Source organism: Nelumbo nucifera, chromosome 2 (assembly GCF_055504915.1).
Source record: "Nelumbo nucifera cultivar China Antique chromosome 2, China Antique-T2T, whole genome shotgun sequence".
NCBI classification, from domain to species: domain Eukaryota; kingdom Viridiplantae; phylum Streptophyta; class Magnoliopsida; order Proteales; family Nelumbonaceae; genus Nelumbo; species Nelumbo nucifera.
In genome coordinates, this window is record NC_142650.1 from 75,134,414 (window position 1) to 75,157,107 (window position 22,694).

The 22,694-nt window shown below is 38.4% G+C and overlaps 1 protein-coding gene across 3 annotated transcripts in view; it reads left to right on the forward strand.

The window, feature by feature from the left end:
- LOC104588783 (Tryptophan/tyrosine permease) overlaps nt 1-22,694 on the forward strand; it is a 114,807-nt gene that overhangs the window by 1,303 nt on the left and 90,810 nt on the right. For all 3 annotated transcript variants that reach the window (XR_016083105.1, XM_088899382.1, XM_088899381.1), the window contains exons 3-6: nt 162-254; nt 2,526-2,600; nt 4,891-4,940; nt 18,954-19,043. Coding sequence is in view for 2 of the 3 variants with exons in the window: in XM_088899382.1 (XP_088755508.1) it covers nt 162-254; nt 2,526-2,600; nt 4,891-4,940; nt 18,954-19,043 (308 nt within the window). In the remaining variant the exon portion in view is untranslated. The remainder of the gene's footprint in view (nt 1-161; nt 255-2,525; nt 2,601-4,890; nt 4,941-18,953; nt 19,044-22,694) is intronic.

Consider the following 22,694-nt stretch of genomic DNA (forward strand, 5'->3'; position numbering starts at 1 on the left):
AGGAAGACATTGGATATGTCTTTTGATTCATAAATTACATATCTAGTTAGCTAATAATGAAAACTAACACCTATCTTAATCTAAAAATAGGACTATATTATTGATTAATCTGCTTTATTTGCTTTAACATTTTCATTTCCAAATTCTTTTAAATTTTATAGGTAGGTGCAGGTATCCTTGCAATCCCTGCAGTGACACAAGAAGCAGGATTTCTGCCCTCTGCAATTACATGCGTCATATGCTGGATTTATATGGTAATAGTTAGGTTGAATGGTATTATTCACAGAGCTGTTTGTTTATGAGTGATTACTCTATCCCTTTCTGTTTTCTTTTTCAATTGTGCATTACCTTTTTTGATGAGTTATTTACAACCCAAAAAAATAGAGAAAAAAAGACATGAGAAGAAAAAATTCAAGTGGCTGGTGGTATACTGGCTGAAGGGAGACAAAACTGGCATGTGGATGTACAGAAATGAGAAGAAAAAATTCAAGTCGCTGATAAAAGACATGGAAATTAAAGTAGCTTGGGTTAAGAGATGTGCGAACTCCTTTGCTGATGGGTTAGCAAAGCAAGGGGTGAATAGGGAGAACTTGTTTTGGGTCCAACTGTAATTTTTCTGCAATATTTCTTGTTTGGGGGAGATAAGAGAGGTTTTTTTAGCAAGTGTACAGCCCAAAATAAATCATTCCTTCCCACCCCTTGTTTAGCAAGTGTATCGGATGCAGAATTTGCTTCTCTTTTGACCCAATTACAAGACACCTCTACCCCTTATAGCAGTTTAACAGCTTTCCTCTTCTCATGAATGTAGCACCACCATCCCTCTTCTTCCTTTTTTTGGAGCCAACTAATTCCAAGCTTCGAGCCACCTTCTATTACCAGCTTCCTGATATTCAGCTCTTTAGCCTTCTGAATCCCTTCCATAACAGCCATAATTTCAGCTCTTAGGCTATTTTTGGTTTGAAGGAAAAGGTAGGGAAAGGAAGGGAAAGATAGGGAAACCAATACAAGGTTTGTAAAGGTTTCCCTACCTTTCCCTTCCTTTCCCTACATTTTCCTTCAAACCAAACATAGCTTTAAGGAATCTCCTTCACCAATTGGGCCTGAGAATAGTGCAATGATGTTTCCTTCTTCTTTCCTAAAAACTCCTCCTATACAAGAAGGGCTAGGATTACCTTCACTACTACCATCAAAGTTAAGTTTAATGGAACCACTAGAGGGTGGGGACCATAAAGGCCTAACCACCTCCTTAACTGGAGCAGAATCAGCCACCTCCCTCCACTTTCTCACACCTCAATGCCAGAAATATCTCTAAAAATCTCCAATGACTTTACCCAATGGACTGCCTTTATGGTGATAGCTTCAATGACAGCTTCTTTACTTGTTTTTTCATGGAAGAATCTTTGATTCCTCTTCTCCCAAATTGTCCAACACACTGCAGCCCTTGTGCATTGCCACAATATTCTTCCCCTCTTCTTTGATCAGCTTAGGAAATTGGAAGCGGATAGGCTTTGTACACTAGGAGGAGGGTTCCACCTGCACCCAAACAAAGACAAGAACCATTCCCAAATTGAAGAAGAAAAAGGGCAGGAAATTAATAAGTGATAGCAATTCTCACCATTAGCTTTGCAAAGGGAGCACCAATGAGGGGAAAGGCATCAATTGGGTCTTTTTCTTTGTAGTAATTTACAAGTATTAAATCTTTCCAAATACATTTCCCAGCACAAACCACCCATCCTGAGAAGAATAGGTTTAAACCAAATCTCTTTTGAAGGAAAGGAAGGCACTTGGATAAAGGCTGAAAAAAGGAACCATGAGAAAAGGAACCCGAGGGTGAAGGCGTCCAAATTCTCCTATCCCTTCCAAACACATCCCTTCCAAGTTCTGAAGAAGGTCAATGACAATGTTCATTTCATGATCATATAGTCCTCTTCTGAAACCCAAGTCCCGATCATTTTCTAATTAATGAAATCCTTTATGATAAAAAAAAATAGCATGGAATCCACTCAAAGAACTCCTAACTTGGCTCTGATACCAAGTAGAATTCTGCAACCCAGGAAAACAGAGAAAAATCTATGCAGCAATAGATTTTCAGCAGTTGGGAAGAAGAAGAGAAGGGAAAGAGAAGAATAGAAGAGAACGAAGGGGGAGCCAAAAGTATTGGGCCGTCCCATTCAACTTGTATTTATACTTTTGTCAAAAAGTATATACACAAGGACCAATATGCCCTTAGAAGGGAAACTGTTAAAGAACACTAATAAAAACTTAAAACAACTATGGGCCAAGGCCCATCAATTACACAAAAAGAATTGGCTGAAAATAAAAGGCCCATGTGGGGAAACTGTGAAGTGGCGAAACTACCATTCATCATGGTATTTTATTTAGTTAAGAAAAGTGAAGTGCTCATTATTAATTCTTCTAATAACTGGAGAGAGTTTTTTTTTTTTTTTCTTTTTATTTTTCTCTTTCTGAAGTATCAAATAAGTAAAAAAAAGACAAATATTCTATAGCTAACCAAGTTAATGCAGGTTGTTACTGGATTGCTCATTGCCGAAGTAAATGTAAACACCATGTGTGAACTTGGTTCTGGTGGCGTCTCTCTGGTAAGTTGTTTTTGCTCTCTAACTGCTTAAGATTGCCTCAATGATTAAAAACATACAGTATTTTGTTTTACACTAAATTGACATCAGAAGACCTGTAGATGACTATTATGTGCATTCTTTAACCATTTTGGTTGAGTACATAAGTTTATTCTTATATGTTTATAAACTATACATTTGGATTTTGGAATGCCTTGTGAGAAGATGATGAGAATTCATTGCTAAAAAGAGGAATTCTTGGTATAGATTAAAATCAAGAAGAAAAGGAAAAAGGTGTTGGTCTAGGGGATCTAAGCAGCCTTCTATAATGAAGGAAAAATCAGAAAATATAGTGTTCTTAAGAACTAAGGGATTTCAGAAGGATCTTGATGAGGGAAAAATTGGGATCCTACTCCAGGGCCTCAAGTTGATGGCTTCACTGGGTATTGAGGAGGTAGAGGTGGAGAGCACCTTGCAGGTGGTTTGGAAATGGTGTTGTGGAGGATCATGGGCTATTGCTAGAGCTAGATAGCTTCCAGGTAAAAATTCCATTCACCTGGATTTTGAGATCAGCTAACTTTGAGCCTAATGGTTTGGTTGGCTGGAGATGGGGGGTGGTGATGTCAGCTTCACTGAGTGTATTGAGCAGGTAGAGGTGGAGGGCACTCCCAGGTGGTTTGTTGGATGGTTTAGAAATGAAGTTGATGGATCATGGGCTAGATCTAGCTTCCAAAATAAACATTTCATTCAACTAGACTTTATGATCAGTGAACTCTAAGCCTCTATTGCAGTGAGAAGATTTAGAAGATGGAAAACCAATCAAACGATGCAAGTCTCAAAAACTTTTGCCAGGTTAAAGTTGGGATGTTTGGGATGGGACTAAAGAAGAAGGGGCAGAAGACAAAGAAAGTTTCTCAGACGAGCAGTGAGAGCTATGCTTCAGACAATGGATACACGGAGAAAATGGATAAAGCTTGAGTTGTGTTTTTCAGTGGAAATGGATGGTGGGGATTGAGGTGTTTTCTTCTGTTTTTTTTTTTGGCAGGGGTTGGAAGGGTGTCGGACCTGCAGTTTCCCGCTTATCTATTCCAGTGATTGGTGGGAGGGGTATACATGATATTTGTTTGGGGTTTTTGCAGTTGTATCTGGGTTTGGATTTCTGAGGGTGTACTAGACTTTGTAGGGCTGGTTTTCTGTTTTAGTTTTTTTTTTTTCTTTTTTTTTTTTGTTTTTGGGTGGGCTTGTTTTGCTGAGTGATTTCTTATCACCCTGTTGTATCCTCTCTAACTTTCTTTCCTTTTTTCATTAATGAAGTTTATTCTTTTTTATCTTCAAAAAAAAGAATCCTTCCCTTCATGACTTATTGTATTACTGTTTCATGATCATTTTATGTTGAGATTCTTGGTTTGCATTTGTAGTCTCTTAGCAAATGGAGAGAAAAATTTTTGATGATAGAAAAATGGAGGGAAAAATTTTATTAAAAGAGAAAGGAGGGTATGTAAAGAGGGAAAGGGTGATGATCAGATCAACAAAGCTTTTACTGACATTTCTGAAGTAGACCAAAAACAAGATCTGACAGTCTCTTTGGACATTATTTATAAATAAGGAGTCTCTTTGGAAGGGAAATGAAGCCCAATGTTTGTTTAAGAGTCCACCCTTCCACCTGAAAATCTTTGGGTCATTTCTTTATTCCCATTGGTGCAATTGTGCAAGAACAATCTCGTAGTCGTTTTTGTAGAAACTGTAAAGATTGTTGCCTACCATTATGAGTTACATCAACATCAATATCCAATGCTTCATTTAGGAGTTCACGTTTCTACCTGAAAAGCTTTGGGTCATTTCTTTATTTCCATTGGTGCAAGAACAATCTCATAGTCCTTTTTATAGAAAACGTAAGGATTGTTTCCTACCATTGTTAGTTACATCATAATGAAATTGCCAAGGTCTACCAAGAATAATGTGGCTAACATCAATATCCATAACATCAAATATGAGCTCATAAAAGTATACTTCATCAGTAGAGAAGGTCACCTTGGATTGTTGTGAAAACCTTTTCCAGTTTAATTTTTCTTCACCAAACCAGCAATAAATGGGTTGGTGCTAGGTTTGGTTGGCAAGCTGAGAGTTAGAGGGAAAAGATTAGGGTCCATTGACCTACTATCAAAGAAGTTAAGTATGGTCTAAATTTGTTAAATTCAATTTCTTAGTGTTGCCCATGTTGTGCATCCACTGGAGACACGTATCAATTCATATATCATGGATACTGTTTCTATGTGCACATTATATGATTCTGATCCTCTGTCCTTAATTTCAGGTGTCAATGGCCATGCGAACGCTTGGAAAAATTGGAATTCAAATTGCTTGGTGAGTTAATGTATAATCTTTCATTCAAATTTTTAATAAGTATTGTCAAATCAATTATATTGTTAATTGCTCATGTTTTTGATAATATTGTTCAATGGTGATTTATTACTTTGTGAAGAAAGAAATTTATTAGTGGATATTGAAGGCTTATGATCATGTGGATTGGTGATATCTACAGTGGGTGAGTAAGAGAATGGCGTACGAAGAAGTTTTTTCATCAACAACGAAGTGGAGAAGGGAAGTGGATATTGAAGCTAAGAGGTTTTGGTTTGAAGAAGGCAGAAACAAAGTAGGTGGACATTAAAGATTAGAGAAGAAAAAAGAGGCACCATTCGTGTAACTGAGGAGGTGATTGGATGGCTGAAGGGATTCATGGATGGGACGGCATTCTCCATTTAAAAACAAGGTTGGAAGAGTGCAGTGGGTGCAGATGGGAAAAAGTTTGAAGTTGAGATAAGGAGAAATGTGAAAGGTTAGTTTGTTGTGATCATGGAAATATTTGGTGATAACAGAAAACATATGCTATGTGTACCAGAGGGTAGAAAGAGAACAGGGTGGAGATCGTTTGCAGATTTATTACAGGAGTTTTTGCTGAAAGTGGAAGGAAGACAAACTCCAAAACATTGCAATGGTTCAGAGGTCTGCAATAAGCAGAGCGGCAATGAGAATTTGAAGGAAGAAAAATAAAAATAAGGAGATCCATAAGCTTAGTGTGCAGCAAAACTAAAAGTTCAAAGGTGCTATTAGATGGGGAGAAAGGAGTTTGGGAAAAGAAAGTAATTATTAACAACAGACAAAAAAGTTATAGATTAGGGGAGGATCCTGGAGGCAGTTGTGAAGAGATTCAACTTAAAAGATTCTGTGGATATTAAGCCTTTTGATGATTCGAGGGCCATGCTATTTGGAGCCGACGAAGAAGTCGAGCTCCCCACTCCTGAAATGCATGGAGTCTTCAATTGGCAGGATTATGGCAGAGGGCTGGTATACGTCTTGTAATCAGAATCTGATCCCTAAAGGAATTCTTCAGCTTTATCTAGTGGGACTCCCCTTTAATTTATGGAATGAGGAATTTCTTGAAAAGATGATCCAGGTCATGGGTGGAAAGTTGATAGCATATAATCTCCAAGATCTTCATGCCACGAGAATCAGAATCATGGTATTGAAACCTAAAAAGTCCCTAGATGCCTAAATCTAGGGATGCAAATGGATCAGATTGGATTCAAATCTGAGAATCCGATCCGACACTGTTCATGTTGGAGCTGATCTGATCCGAAGATCCGATCGGATCTGATAGGACTCGATTTGAATTCGAATCCTATTGATAAGTTGGAGCTTCAGATCTGATCCAATTCGACTTGTTTTCTTTAAAAATTAATAAATTATTAAAAGAAAAATAAAATATAGTAATTTAAATAAAGTAAAAACAAAAAATATAAGTATTTTTTAATTATTTTCATCATATGTATACATGTTTTTTTATAAAAACTTTAATAATATAATAAATTTATAAAAACATAATATAAAAAATATATTTATAAATAAATAAATAACAAATATATGTATTATATATGTTTATATATATATATCGGATCGGATCGGGTAGAGGGTGATCCAAATCCTATCCAAAGATATGAATAGGGGTGATCCAAATTCAACCAAATAGGATCGGATCTTGGATCAGATTGGATCATGATCCGATCCATTTGCACCCCTACCTAAATCTGCTTGTTGAAGGTCTCTAGCTCAAGGTTTGGGTTCTGTTGGAAGTTGAAGTGTCACTATGGATGAAGTATACCAAGGAAGAAGATGATCCGATCCATTTGCACCCTTACCTAAATCTGCTTGTTGAAGGTCTCTAGCTCAAGGTTTGGGTTCTATTGGAAGTTGAAGTGTCACTATGGATGAAGTATACCAAGGAAGAAGATGATGGCATTTTCGAGGGATGGGTTACATGTGGTAAGGAAACATCTAGCCAAAGGTCAAGGGCTGTTTGGCCAAATGTTGGAGGTTAACGAAGAGGGTTCACACAGGTTCTTTGGGGAATCAAAATTACTTGAAAGTGGCGAACTAGGGACAGGTGAAAAGTCCTTTGTGGAGGTTGTTAATTGTAGGTCCACATCATCTAAGACGTTGGGTCCAATAGATAATTCAAAGTCGAGTCAGAGATGGCCCGAACTGGCTCGAGTTAAAGAGGTGGAACCGATTTTAGGACTTTGGACGGGTAAGTAAAAGACGGTTAGGTGACTTTTTAAGTCACCACGTGAATCGAGTAGAGAGGTTATCTTCTACCTCAGTTCAGTAGGACCGACTGAAGTGTTCGACTCGTCCAAAAGGGCTTTCAAACAGAGCTCTAGATCTCAGCGCTGCTGGGCATAGTGGAAGACAAGAAAAAAAGATTAGGAAATCTGGCAAGAGAAAGTTTCTAGGGCTCAACCAACCAAGTTTTAAAAGAAGTGGAACTGCAGGTAGGAGTTCCTAGACGGAGGTTAGAGATAGAAAGGGAGAAAGATGGTTATGGGAGATCACAAAGTTTGATAAACGTGGTAAGAAGAGGATTGTTGGTGATATAGAAGTGAGTTTCGACGATTGCACGCCTTCTTTGGTGATTAGAGATGTCAGAGATGGAGTGCAAGAAAGAAGGGGTACGGATGGGACTTGCACCTCCTCCGAACCTTGGGTTTCAACTACAGTCAGATGTGGAACTGAAAAGTCAGGGTCTTTGACTTTGGGCAAGAATGTTTCAGCTGGTTCAGAGAGGTTGGGAGGGGGGAGGAGGAAGATGGAAAAAGGAGTGTTAGTGTCGTTGTTGAGGTTGCGAGTAAAGATGAGATTGTAGGTAAGGAAGCTTGAGGTGATAGGTGTTTAGGTTTTTGGGCAGATTTGTGCAGATTTAGTAGTTGTTTTTGTTTATTTATTGTTTAGATAGGGAGTGGGGACCACAACACTCTTGTTGGGTTCCTTTTAGTGGTTATGTTGAGTTATATAGGCAGTTTTATGTGTTAGCCACTCTATAAGGGCATATTAGTCATTGTACCCATTTTTAATTAAAAGTTTTATGTGAGGAGGGTGCGGCCAGAAGTGATTGCTCTCTTTTTCTTTCTCAATTTCTTCTCTTCTTGCCTAGTTAAATTTTCTCAAAAAAATTTCTCCTCTTCTCTCTCTTCTTCTTTAAGAAATATCTCTTTTCTTTACAAATTCTTTGCTTCAACAGTTTTCTACTTGGTATCATAGCAAGACTAGGGTTTCTTGGAGTTCTTCCATGCAGTCCTAGATCAGCCGATTGCAACAGGAGATAAAGGGCTGATCAATCTACTTCAGACTGCCCAGTTCTTGGATTTTTTTGGTGGGTTCCAGTCATCAAGAGGGTGATTTGTGTTTTGGCATCAAAATCAGGAAGAACTAGAGTGTGGGGAAGAGTCCTAGTCAAGTTGGACTCTTCAATTTTGATCTAATCTTGGGTGCTTGGACTTTGTTGGACTTCTCTAGGTTATATACAAGGGGTAGTTTGGTTTATGGGAGTTTTTGAGCCCTCTAGAGTGATCAATTCAATTTTCTCTCCGATGGGAGACGGTGAGAGAAGAGGGATTTCTCTCTGGATAGGCTTTTCTTCTTCCGGAAAGGTCAGTTACCCTTGTGTGTGAGATCGATTTGATCTTGGAGGCTTTCTACCTAGTCCACCGGTAACATGGGTCTGGGTGTTGGAGGTACTAGTGATATTTTTGGGTTTGGAATTATTGTCGTAATGTAATTGCATGGTGCAAATTATTTAGAATGGGTACAATAAGCCAAGATGGCTATTGGTGCTCGTGGGAAACTAGGGAGGAGAAGAAACCTAATACAGATTCCTCCTAGTGGGTATATGAGAATTACATGGTGATGTCCTGCTGTGTAATTCTATGTTACCTCACATTGGTAAAATTTTTTTGTGAGCTAATATTGCAAAGAAAATTTAGGATGGAGTGACTGAAACCTATTCCCATAAACCAAATGTAGCTAGAGCCTATCAGTTAAGGAATCATGTGATTAATACAAAACAGAGAGATGGACCACTTGCCATGTATTTCTCCATGCTGAAAACACTGTGGCAGGAGATAGATCACTTAGAGACTATGGTTTGGGAGAGTACGAAGGATGCAACAACCTGTTAGAAGACTTAGCATACCAGAGACACTTGTTGGAAGCTCTACCCACATCTCATACTGGCTCAGGTCAAGAACAAGAAGGGAAATGCAAATATGGGAATTATAGGAGACTCTTTGGGGCATCTTACCCAAGCTGACTTGGAGTACATTGCAGTAGTAGCAGTTAGAACTGAATTGGAGAAGTATGGACAACTTATGAGCAAGCAGGATTCAGCCAGTTCTAGTTCTTTAGATGGGCAACAGAGTGTAGGAGCCAATCGTACTACTTCCTTTGCTCATACAGGTAGTTCATATGCAGTTGTAAATTATGCATCCACGTTAGGTAAGGAGGGACTTCCCTGGATTATAGACTCAGGGGGGCATCTGAGCACATGACCAATATACCTACCCATTTTAGTTCTTACCAGTTGTGCTCTAGTAGAGACAGAGTCTCTACAACAGATGGTTCCCATATTCCCATTGCTAGGAAAGGGACAATTAGAGTGATTGATGACATCACTTTATCCTCTGCCTTACATGTCCCTAGACTCCATACTAATATTCTTTCTGTGAGTTCTTTGACAAGAAATTTGAACTGTTCAGTGACTTTCCTTCCTGGTAATTGTGTTTTGTAGGATTTAGAATCAAAGAGGACAAATGGGAGTGGTCGTGAAGTGAATGGAGTCTACCTTTTAGATGAGATTCTGAGACATCAGAGCCATCATGTTAGTAGCAGCAGTAGTAGTGGATTAGAGTTAGTGAGTTCGATTATGATCTGGCATAATCGCTTGGGTCATCTTTCTTTTATTTCATTAAGATCTTTGTTTCCAAAGTTGTTTGAGCCTCTTCAGTTATCTAGTTTGGAGTGTGAAAGTTCTTAGTTGGGAAAACATTGTAGACATTCTTTTAAATCAAGTAATAAAAGAAGTTCTTTTGCTTTTGATATTGTTCACACTGATGTATGGGAACCTTATCATATTTCTTCCATGGGTGGTTACCGTGATGAGGTACCTATTTTGGTGCGATAGTTCTACTAGATGGTTCTCACACAATTTGGAGTGAGGACTAAGGTTTTCAGATCAGACAATGCTAGAGAATACTTTAAGAAGGATTTGACCACATTTTTTGAGCATGGAGTGATTCATCAGAGTAGTTGTGCATATACATCGCAGTAGAATGGGGTAGCAGAGAGGAAAAATAGTCACATTGTGGAGGTGGCAAGAAGTCTTATGGTGTATGCTTCAGTTCCTACTCATTTTTGGGGGGACGCAGTTCTCATGGTTGTGTACTTGATTAACCATGTACCTTCATGCATTTTGGGGTTTAAGGTGCCATTTAGTCTTCTTTTTCCAGATGGGGAGATATTTCATATACCTCTGAGAGTTTTTGGGTGTGCTTGCTTTGGTTCACAGTCTTAGTCCTCACCGCAAGAAGTTGGATCCTAAGGCTAAGAAATGTATTCTCCTTGGGTATGCTCAAAACCAAAAGGGGCATTGTTATGATTTGGTGTCAGGGAACATGTTTGTCAGTACTTGTGTTACCTTTTTTGAATCTACATTCTTTTTCTCTCGTGGTTCTCCTTGGGGGGAGTTTCTTGGGGAGGAGAACTCATAGTTTGTTCATTTTCCTGTTTCATTTGATCCATTAGTTCCACCTGTTGTTACACCATCAGCAGCTCCAGTCCCACTGCTTCATCCACTATGGCTAGCCTCATAATGTTATCAGCACCAACGGGTTGACTCCACACATGCTCCACTAGGAGAACTCACAGTTTGTTCCTCTTCTTGTTTCATTTGATCCATCAGTTTCACTTGTTGTTACACCATCAGCAGCTCCAGTTCCACTGCTTGATCCATTACGGCTAGCCTAACAATGTAATCAGCACCAACGGGTTGACTCCACACATGCTCCAGTAGAAGAACCTGCACCATTCTCCGTCAGTCCATCTGAGATTCTAGGTTCGGCTGATACAGTTCTAGGTATTTCCCTTGAGCTTGAGCCTGTTATTTCTCTTGATGGTGATGTTTTTGTACCTAACACTATTGTTGCAGCTGATCCCATTGATCTTGATGTTCCCATTGCACTCTACATGGGAAAGAGAAAGTGTACAGCCCATTGCATTTCACACCATCTTTCCTATAGATGTGTGTCTGTCCTTCAAATCTGATATAAAACTGATAAAAGAAATAAGGAAAAGTGAGAGATTACAACAGAATAGAAGAAGATGGAGAAGAAGAGAAAGAATAAGAGAGTTCGATGGATATCTCTCTCTCTTCACTCATCTTTTATTAAACTTAATTAATCATGCTAATTACAAGTCTGCTCTTTAAGTGGGCGGCCAACAAAGTAGTAACTTAAAAGAACTTAAATAGAGGTTAACAGGCTCATTAAGAAAAGGCCCATTAACACAAAACAGATTTAACATTACTTAAACATAAAAGATATATTAGGGCCCATTTAGCCCAGTCTCTCTACACTCCTCAAGCTGAGCATAGATATTAATCATGCCCAGCTTGCTTATATAGTGCGTCAGCTTTCCTTTTGGAACACCTTTGGTCAAAACATCAACCAACTACTCTTCTCAAGCAATAAATGGCAAGCGGACTTCCCTTGAAGCAACTTTCTCCCTTATGAAATGTCTATCAACCTCTATGTGCTTAGTTTTGTCATGCTGAATAGGATTATGTGCAATGTTGATAGTTGTCTAGTTGTCACAATAGATCATCATTGGCTTTTCATAGTCAATACCCAACTCTCCCAAAAGCGATATGAACCACAATAATTCTGATACTCCATGTGCCATTGCCCTGTACTTTGCTTCAGTTGAGGATCTGGCAACCATAGACTGTTTCTTACTTCTCCATGAGACAATGTTCCTTGCCACCAAAGCACAATATCCTGAGGTGGGTCTTCTATCATCAATACATCCGGCCCAGTCAGTATTAGTGTATGCCTCTAGTTTCATGTCTTCATGCTTGGCAAACATAATATGTTTCCCTGGAGTGCCTTTCAAGTAGAACAAAACTCTTTTATGCAGCTGCTAAATGTGCATCTTTGGGAGAATGAATAAACTGACTAATAAAACTTACTACATAGGAAATATTTGTTGAGTCATGGTTTAAGGTGGGAGATGGGGCAAGAATTAGATTCTGGGAAGATGAGTTGTGTGAAGTAGGGAAGTTGTGCGAAGTTTGCCCGAAACTTTATAGGCTATCTAAACACCAGATTAGAATTGATCAATGCTTTGAAGTGTGCAGATAAAAGATTGTATGGTGTCCCAAATTCAGAAGACCCTTGTTAGACCAGGAAATAAAAGAATGTGTTTAGTTGTTGAACTTGCTTCAAGTTGTCTGAAACCAATGAGGTTCAGACCTGTTTAGTAATTAGAAAAGAAAATAGAGATGAAGAGAAGAGAAAGGAAGAAGAGAGGAGGAAGAAGGAATAGAAGAAAAAAGGGGTTCAAACTTGTTTAGTCTGCCACCCCAAGTACTATTTATATTAGGCTTACAATAAAAAGAGGTACAATGATAGGAATACCCCTATCACTAGAAACAACTAAAAGAAACATTCTAACAGCATTGTGATCAGAGAAACAAATGAAGAAGTGGGACCACAAGCTGGTCAATCATTTTCTCTACACTCCCCTTCAAGTTGGGAAAATATATTTATCATTCCCAACTTGCTTAAATTTGTTTCAAGCTTGATTCTGTTGACTGCCTTGGTGACGACATCGACAAGTTGCATATTAGTGGCAACATAAGGAAGGCATACTTCCGGAGAGGCAACTTTATCTCGGATTAAATGTCTATCAACTTCAATGTGTTTGGTTCTACCATGTTGTATTGGGTTATGAGCAATGTTAATGGTCACCCGGTTATCACAATATAGCATTAGGGGTCTTTCAAACTCAATTCCCAATTCTGTAAGGAGAGATTTCAGCCATAATATTTCTGCAACACCATTATCCATAGACCTGTATTCAGCTTTAGCACTGAAGCGAGCAACAACATTTTGTTTGTTGCTCCTCCAAGAAACTAGATTTCCTCCAACAAAGGCACAATACCCTGAAGTAGATCTCTTATCATCAATACAACCTGCCCAATCTGCATCAGTGTATACTTCTATTTTCATATGACCATTATTTTTAAAAAGTATACCTCAGCCTGGACACCTTTTCAAGTAGGCTAAAATCCTCTCAGTAGCAAGGAGGTGTGAGGTCTTGGGAGAGTGCATGTACTGACTAACAACACTGACAACATAAGAAATGCCAGGGAGAGTCAGGCATAGGTAGAGAAGTCTTCCTACAAGCCATTGATACATACCTTTATCTTCAAGAGGTTTACCATCCTCTGCATTTATTTTGTGACTTTGCTTAATGAGTGTATCAGTAGGCTTAGCTCCCAATTATCCTGTTTCTTCCAAGAGATCAAGAACATACTTCCTTTGGGAAATAAAAATGCATGCTTGGACCTTGCCACTTCAATCCCAAGGAAATACCTCAACTCACCCAGGTCCTTTACTTCAAATTCTTGATTAAACAGTTGCTTAAGAGAATTAATTTCATCAATATCACTTTTTGTCACAACAATGTCACCAACATACACAGCTAGGAGAGTCAAAGCAGATCCTTACTTCTTAATGAAAAGCTTTAGACCATACAAAGCTTTAGACCATACAATGCTCAACATTTCCACCATTTTCTCCTCTTACCACCTCTGCTCTGGTAGAGATAGAGTTTCCACAGCTGATGGATAACCAATGCCATTGCTGGGAAAGGGTCTATCAAGATAACCAATAACATTTCTAGGAAAGGGTCTGTCAAGATAACCAATACCATTTTGCCTACCCTCTGTTCTCCATGTTCCTAGACTAAGTACTAACCTTTTATCTGTTAGTAGTTTGACAAGAGTCTGTGGGTTAGATTATGCTTTGGCATAATTGGTTGGGGCATTTGTCTTTTTCTTCTTTGCGTTTCTTATTTCCAAAGCTATTTGAGTCTGTTAGTTTGTCAACTTGGAAAACATTGTAGACATTCCTTTAAAGCTAGTAATAAAGGATTTCTCGGCACTATTGGATATACTTGATGAGATCCTATGATGAGGTGCCATCCTTGGTTTGACAGTTTTATCAGATGGTGCTAACGCAGTTTGGGGTACGAGTGAAAGTGTTCAGGTCGGACAATGCCAAGGAATATTTTAAAAAGAACTTAGCATCATATCTATCAGAGCATGGAGTAATCCATCAAAGCAGTTGTTTTTACACTCCACAACAAAATAGTGTAGTAGAAAGGAAGAACAGACACATCGTAGAAATTGCAAGAAGAATGATGATACCTTCTATTGTTCCATTTCGGTTTTGGGGTGATGCAGTTCTCATAGCAACTTTCCTGATTAATCAGTTGCCTTCTCGTATTCTTGGATATAACACCCCGTTCAGCCTTCTTTTTCCTAAGGGGGAGGTGTTCCACATTCCTCTCAGGGTATTTGGTTGTGTTTGCTTTGTCCATGTTCTTGGTCCTCACTGCTCGAAGCTTGACCCGAAGGCAAAGAAGTGTGTCTTTCTTGGGTATGTAGAAAACTAGAAGGGATATTGTTGCTATGACCCAGCCTCTGGGAGTCGGTATGTTACTATGGATGTCACCTTTTTTGAGTCCACACCTTTCTTCTGGGGGGGTTCTTCTTAGGGGGAGTGTTTTGGGGAAGGAAGTGAGCAATCTATACCACTTCCGGTTCCAGTCCCCTTGTCCACTCCAGTGTTCGACCCTCCTATGTCACCTACTTTACTACCTCCCTTGCTTCCTGTTTCTCAATGCTTTACACGACAATGCCTACGACTTTGTAGGGAGGTTGATTTCACAGCAGAAGAACCCACATCATTTCCTATCGACTCCTCGGAGACTCCAGATTTGACTGACATTGGCCGAGGTATGCCTCTCGCTTCCTTTGATGTTTTAGTTCCTATTGATTCCGTTAACCCCATTGTAGATGACCTTGGCCTTCCTATTGCACTCAGAAAAGGGAAGAGAAAGTGTATTGCTCATTGTATCTCACACTACCTCTCCTATAGTGGACTTTCTCCTTCTTACCGAGCCTTCCTTTCTTCTGATTTGCAGCTTGTTGATGTTCTTACAAAAGGTGTTGCAAGAAACAAGTTGGAGCATGATCTACACAAGTTGGGAATGTGACATTTATTCCCAACTTGAAAGGGTATTCTTGTATTTGTACATTCTTTTTTATGAAGTATATAAATCAAAGGAAGGGGGCGACCGGAATTAATTCTTTTCGGCTTCCTCTCATTTTCTTCTACTTCTTCTCTTCCTTTCTAGACATCTCTTTCTTCTTTTCTTCACAAAGTTTATATCAAAAAATAGCTATCAACTTTTCTACTGTAATATAGTCCACTAGCTTCATGCCCTCCACCAATCTTCATCCCTATCTTGAGATCTTGAAAACACGAGAAGAAGGGTAAAAGGTGATAGAGCAATTAAGAGACTTGATTAATTTCATAACAAACATAAGGTTTAAAAGGGGATTTGGGAACACACAAAACTGAGGACAAGAGTAACGAATCCACGTTAGCATTACCAATACCACAGATAGAAAATGTAGAGCCATTAGCAAGTGTAATTGTGTGTGATGTAGAGGACTGAGAAAGAGAAGAAAACACACATGGAGTCCTAGTGCTATGATGAGAAGCTCCAGAGTCAATAATGAAGGAGTTTGGATGCCAGACAAGCCATACCTAAGTGGGCAAGGATAGCTATATTCTGCTGAGATGTAGCCCGAAGTAATCACTCATACTCATCTTGTGGAACACTCATCATTTCTTTCCAGAGGCATTTGTAGATGTAGAAGGTGCTTGATCAACTTGCTGAATTTCATCTCTCGTACCACCACCACTAGCCACCACATGATTGGCCCGGGTTGAGGGTGGCCCATGTAGCATAACAAAAATTGATAGTATGTCCCTCTAGTCCATAGTGTGTATACTTCCTTGGACTATTACTGTCTTCTACCATGAGCTCCCCCTAAATCTTGACCATAGTTTTCAAGGTGCCAAGGCGAGTCTAGGCTTTTGGGGGGCACCATGTCGCCTAGTCACCGGATGTTTTTATGTTAAAAACATAGATCCTATGGTATTTCCCTAGGTACCATAACCATATTTCTTTAATAATTATTCATGATTTTCATAAGAAAAGTATAAATTTCATTTAAAGTATAGAAAATCAACATATTCATGAGAAGAAAAGGAAGAAGGAAAATAAAATTAAAAAAATATAGGGGCTGAACCCTTATTTTTGTTATAGGAAAAGAATAAAATAAAAAGTATTGGTAGTAGAAGAAGAAGAAGAAGAAGAAGAAGAAGAAGAAGAAAATGTGTTGATTAGATAAAATTTTAAGTTCCTTCTTACTTATTGGTTCAGGTTGAAGTCTTTGAGGGTTCAATACAGCATTTAGCAATGTTTGTGTTGATTAAACCCCAATAAATAAGAAAATAATAAAAAGAAATGAGTATATAAACATACAAAATGATTATTTTAGTTTAGTAATGTCTATTTTATAATTATAATCTCAAAAAAGAATGAATAAAAAAGTATTTTATGGTAGGAAGTAGAAAACTGCTTGGCGATTAGGTGAGGCGAGCTTCAAAGGGCACCTTGTTGCCTAGGCATTGCCTAGGTGTCACCTTGACAACTATGATCTTGACCTCTAATGCGCCGACCACCATGAATGAACATGGGACCACTACTACCACCATGACCTGGCTGAACTCCTCGAGCTCCTCTGCCACCACAATCTCCCCCTCTTGTCACTACAAAAGCAGACCTATCAAACACAGTAGAGTACTCCAGAGGTCTAACAGAAATCCTCTAAAGATGGGCAAATACTTTTTTAAGAGAGGGAAGGGCAGATCCACCTAGTATTTGTGGTCTCACTGGTTTATATTCAGCCTTCAACCCTACTAAGAATCTGGTTACATCAAGTTGTTCTTTCTGTTGTTAAATTTTGACATTAGATGTAAGGGGATGATAAACATTCAACTCATTCTGAAGATTCTTGATGCTAGCATAATACTCCTCAAGACTTTGATTACCCTACTATAGATTAAAATACTCTTTCTAAAGTTGATATACTTTGGTAGTGTTATCTTGTCCAGAGTAAAGCTTCTTTTCATGGTCCCAAATCTCCTTAACTGTATCTAAGAACATAAAATTCACATTAATCTTGGGTTCCATAATATTCCACAACCATGTCATAATCTGTGCATTTTCTTGTTCCCACTCACTGTACCCATGAGAATCACCTGAGGGTTTTTCTTCTTTCACATGCTTCACCAAGGTGCACAATTCTCACCATTCAGTTTAATAGAAGTCATTGCACATTCAGGTAATTAGGGGGAATCATAACACTAGATTTGTATTCACTTCTATCTCCCATAGCTGCCATGGTAAAAAAAAGAAAAATCCACTCACTAGTATTTCACACCACCTCAATTGCTAGCCACCACACTGCACATTAATGTCTGGTTATTGCTGAAAACATCTGCTGTCACAGTTTTCAGCAATAACTGTCACTGCAGTCCTACACCTTCCACCAAAGAAAGCACCTGAATACACCCAAAACACATATTACTAGGTCTGCAACCAATCAATACTTGTTTCACACTGTATCACCCATAACCCACCTATTTAAACCACACAAATCAGTCCTGCACTAATCTACCCACTACACCTGAAACAGCCCTCTTCAATCCATCGATTAGAGGGTTTTTACCAACCCCCTGAAACAATCACTTCACCACCAATTGGAGGCATGAAAACCTCCAAAGACAGAAAATGATCAACTCCTTTTAAGCCCCTCTGTGAATCTCCATGTGGTTGATGAGATCTCTGCAGAGATCTAGGGCAAAGGGTGATGCAAGAATCTGGATTGACCTGAACTGACTACAGATGCTCTGATACCATGTTACAGAACTGATCTGTACTGGTGTCATCCCTAGAATAACAGAGAATAATAGCAGAGAAGAGAGAGAGAGAGAGAGAGAGAGAGAGAGAGAGAACTGGTTCGAACTAGAGAGAAGAAAAGTAGATCTCTAGTCAGCCAGATATTATTTATATGTTTCTAATTAAAAACACAAAAACACTTATGCCCCTGATTAAGTATGGGAAATCATGTAGGTTTACAAGAGAGATCCATATATGGAGAAGTAATGACAAAAATAAATATAATGGTCATATCTTATATACATAATTTAACAATGAATATGACATTAAAATAATGGAATGGCAAAACAGGATTCATGTCACTGGCCCCATATAGTTGGGATAAGGCTTGGATGATGATGATGATATCTTATATGCATACTGTCTCTGTATCATAAAGAAGATTATGTCTTATATACATACTGTCTCTATAGTAAAAAGATGATGACGATGATGATATCTTACCATATAACACAAACGAAACCACGTGAACACTTTAAAAAGTAAAACAAGTTATTGCGGTTTTCTTAAACCCTCTATACAAGGAGTTCATCTTATTAATTTACAAAATCACAATAGAAGAACTAAAGGGGATATCAGAAAATAGAAACAAAAAACAGAGAGCCATGATGCTATTTAACCAGGAGATAGGGTATGCCTGATGCATCTTCTTGGAGAATTTGTACTAAATTGGCTGGGAACTCATCCGGCAAGTTAAAAATGAAATTGCTTCTCAAATCACAAGCAATTTTATCTAGTTAAATCAGTTATCTGAGCCTATAAGCTAATTGTTGGTATTTTATGTGTTATCTTTGGTTATGTATGCCGTATTTCATAATCTTTAGTTTCGGTAATGCAATTTGTTTTAAATTTTATTTTAACATGAAAATGTTTGTATATATGTTTCAGCTTGTCATATATCTCTATACACTATGCCCTTCTGGTTGCCTATGTTGCTCGATCTTCAGATATATTAACGAATTTCCTCGGCATTCCATTGTATGAATCATGACTCTAGCTTCTATTTTTGTTTATAGAGGAATGATGGTGCCATTTTAATATGTGAGAATTATTCTATGTTTAGAATATGCATCACATGATTTTTTACCAGTAACTAAAAGAAGATTTCATTAATCAAAAGAGAGCATTACAATCATAAGCACGCCCCTAGAAGGCTAGCCTCAGATAGCCTATCCACTACTTTCAATACAAATATCTAGTTCAGATTACAATGGATTAGTGAGCTCTCAATATATCTCATTCCTATTAACTCTAAGCTTGGCTAGGCCATCTGCCAAAGCCATAATATGCATCATACAATTTTATACCCTATTCTTTTTTTTTTCTTCTTCTATTTTATACCCTATTCTATTAGTTGATTGTTTTACTTTTTTTAGTGTGTTGAATAATGACATGTTTTTCGTTGATGTGTTCTTCAGATATCCTATTTTGTAATATGTCTCTTCATGGTTTTGTTCTCTATTTTGCAATATCAGCCAATTGTAATCATATTTTAATGGGTTATTCTATGGTAGGAACATGTCTTTTTAGTACTAACACCACAAAAGCATTGTAAGGCTTTATGAGTTTGCATGCTTGGTCTATTACGTCTATAATTGTTGCATCCAAAGACCAATGTACATTTAGGTTGTAAATCTTGTGAACAAGGTGTAAATATTTGTAGCCTTAAACTCTTGTCAACTAAGAATAGTCTAGAATAATGACATGTTTTTTGTTGATGTGTTCTTCAGATATCCTATTTTGTAATATGTCTCTTCATGGTTTTGTTCTCTATGAAACTAACAGGTATACAAATCTGAATTTTGTCAATTTGTTATAATCGAAGGTTATTTATTTAATGGAAATCAATTATGCATTCTTGAAGGGTCACTATGGGAACAAATCATATGAGAGATGCATGGAGGAGGGTCAACAATAAAGGGACATGACTCAGTTTTTGTTGTGGATGATCGATTTTTGAAGATGGCACACTTTATCCCATGTTATAAGATAGTTGATGCTACTCATGTAGCGGATTTGTTCCTAAAAGAAGTTGTGCGATTGGATGGGGTTTGGGGACCCAACTGAAATAACCCAGCACATGCCATTCCCAAACTAATGGGCAAGCGGAGGTTGTTAATAGAAATTTGGGTAATACGCTAAGGAGTATTGTGGGAGAAGAGAACATGTGAAGATATGGGATCAGGTCTTGCACCAAAGTGGCAATCAACTTCAATATGCTTTGTTCTCTTGTGAAAGACTGGATTAGAAGAAATGTGGACTGTGGCTTGGTTATCACAGTACAACCTCATGGGTCTGTAAACTGAGAACCCCAGCGCCTGCAAAAGATTTTTCAGCCACACTAGTTCACATGTATTATGAGCCATGGCCTTGTATTCAGCTTCAACACTACTTCTTGCTGCCACAGTTTGTTTATTGCTCTTCCAAGTTACCAGATTACCACCAAGGAAGGTACGATACCCTGTAGTGGATCTCCTATCAGACACAAATCCGACCCAAACAATATCTGTGTATCCCTCTATCTCAAGAGTTCCTCCACTCTTGTATAACAGTTCATGATCTAGAGCTCCCTTTAAGTACCTAACAATTCTTAGAACTGCCTCCCAATGTGGAACTCAAGGGTGTTGCATAAACTGACTCACCATACTTACTGCAAATAATATATCTAGCCGAGTAATAGTCAGGTAGTTCAATTTACCCACCAACCTCTTTTACCTTCCAGGGTCATCAAACACTTCACCTGCATCACTACTCAACTTGACATTTGGTTCCATGGGTGTTTCAGCTGGTTTGGCACCCAAAAACCCTATTTCTTCAAGTAAATTAAGGACATATTTTCTTTAGCACAAGTTAATACCATGCCTTGACCTTGCAACTTTTATTCCCAAAAAATATTTCAATTTACCCAAATCTTTTGTTTGGAAGTGATCATGTAGAAAGTTCTTCAACCTGTCGATTCCACTGCTATCACTACTAGTTATGACAATGTCATCCACATACACCACTAACAAAATCTTCCCAGCTTCTGATTCATAACTAAACACATAATGGTCTACTTGGCATTGTTTCATGCCAAAGTCCCTCACTACTTTACTGAATTTGCCAAACCACTCACGTGGAGATTGTTTTAGCCCATGCCTTCTTAAGTCTGCAAACTTGATCATCTTCCTCTTAAGCAACAAACCCTGGTGGTTTCTCCATATATACCTCCTCAACAAGATCTCCATGTAAGAAGGAATTTTTGATGTCATGTTGAAAGAGGGGCTAATCATACATTGCTGCTAGAGAAATCAACACCCGAACTAAACCAATCTTAGCAATAGGAGAGAATGTCTCCATATAGTCAACACCGTACAACTGAGAATAGCCTTTGGCCATTAACCTAGCTTTCAACCATTCTACACTGCCATATGGAAGATATTTCATTGTGTATACCCACTTACATCCAACAACATGCTTACCAGGAGTGAGAGTGGTAAGCTCCCACGTGTGATTGTGTGCCAGTGCAGACAATTCCTCTTCTATTGCTTGTCGCTACCTTGGAGAGGTAATGGCTTCTTGGACATTCTTAGGAATGGAAACAAATGATAACAAAGATATAAACTATCGATGGGAAGCAGAAAGGTGAGCAACAAAAACATAATAGGAAATAGCATGAAATGTACAACTACGTTTACCTTTCCTCAATGCAATAGGAAGATCAAGGTCAGGAGGAGGAGGTGCAACTACAAGATCCGTTGACGAGGGCTGAACTAGAGGAGGGGCCGGTGCTCTTTTGTGAGTATACACTTGTGTGATTGGTGGCCTTTTGGTATTAACCTACACTGGAAAAGACGACAACTGAGACATGACATTAACCGTAGGAAGGGGTCCTCAATTGGAACTAGAAGAGGAAACACTAGAGTAGGAAGAGGAACATTAGAACTAAGAAAGAATGGAATATACTCAAAGAAAGTGACATCAGAACAAGCGAATGACCGATGAGAGCTAGGGTTGTAATACTTATACCCTTTCTAGGTTTTGGAGTAGCCAAGAAAGATGCATTTTGAAGCATGTGCATCTAACTTATCCAGCCTAGGTCCTAAATTTTGAACAAAATAAACACAACCAAAGACTCTGGGAGTAAGAGGGAATGGAGAAAGAGTAGGGAACAAGATCGACTTCCAAGGATAGACATGGGCATCCGATTGATGAGAAAACATGATGTAAGGACAGCATCACTCCAAAAACACTTTGGAACATTCATATCAAGCATAATAGACCAAGCATTTTCAGGTAAGTGTCGATTCTTCTGTTCAGCCACACCATTCTATTGTGGGGTATAAGAACAAGAAGTTTGGTGAATTACCTCGTGGTGCTCTAAGTATTGCTAAAATGCTGTTGAGGTGTATTCTTTTGCATTATCTGAGTGAAGAATTTTAATATGAACGCCAAATTGGGTACGAATTTCAGCATGAAACTTTTGAAAAATAGAGAACAACTCACTTTTGTCTTTCATAAGATAAAGCCATCTCATCCTTGAATAATCATCAACAAAAATTACAAGGTACTTGTAGCCATTGTACGACACTACTTTATTTGGACCCCAAACATCTGAATGAAGTAAAGAAAAGGACTTAAAGCACGACT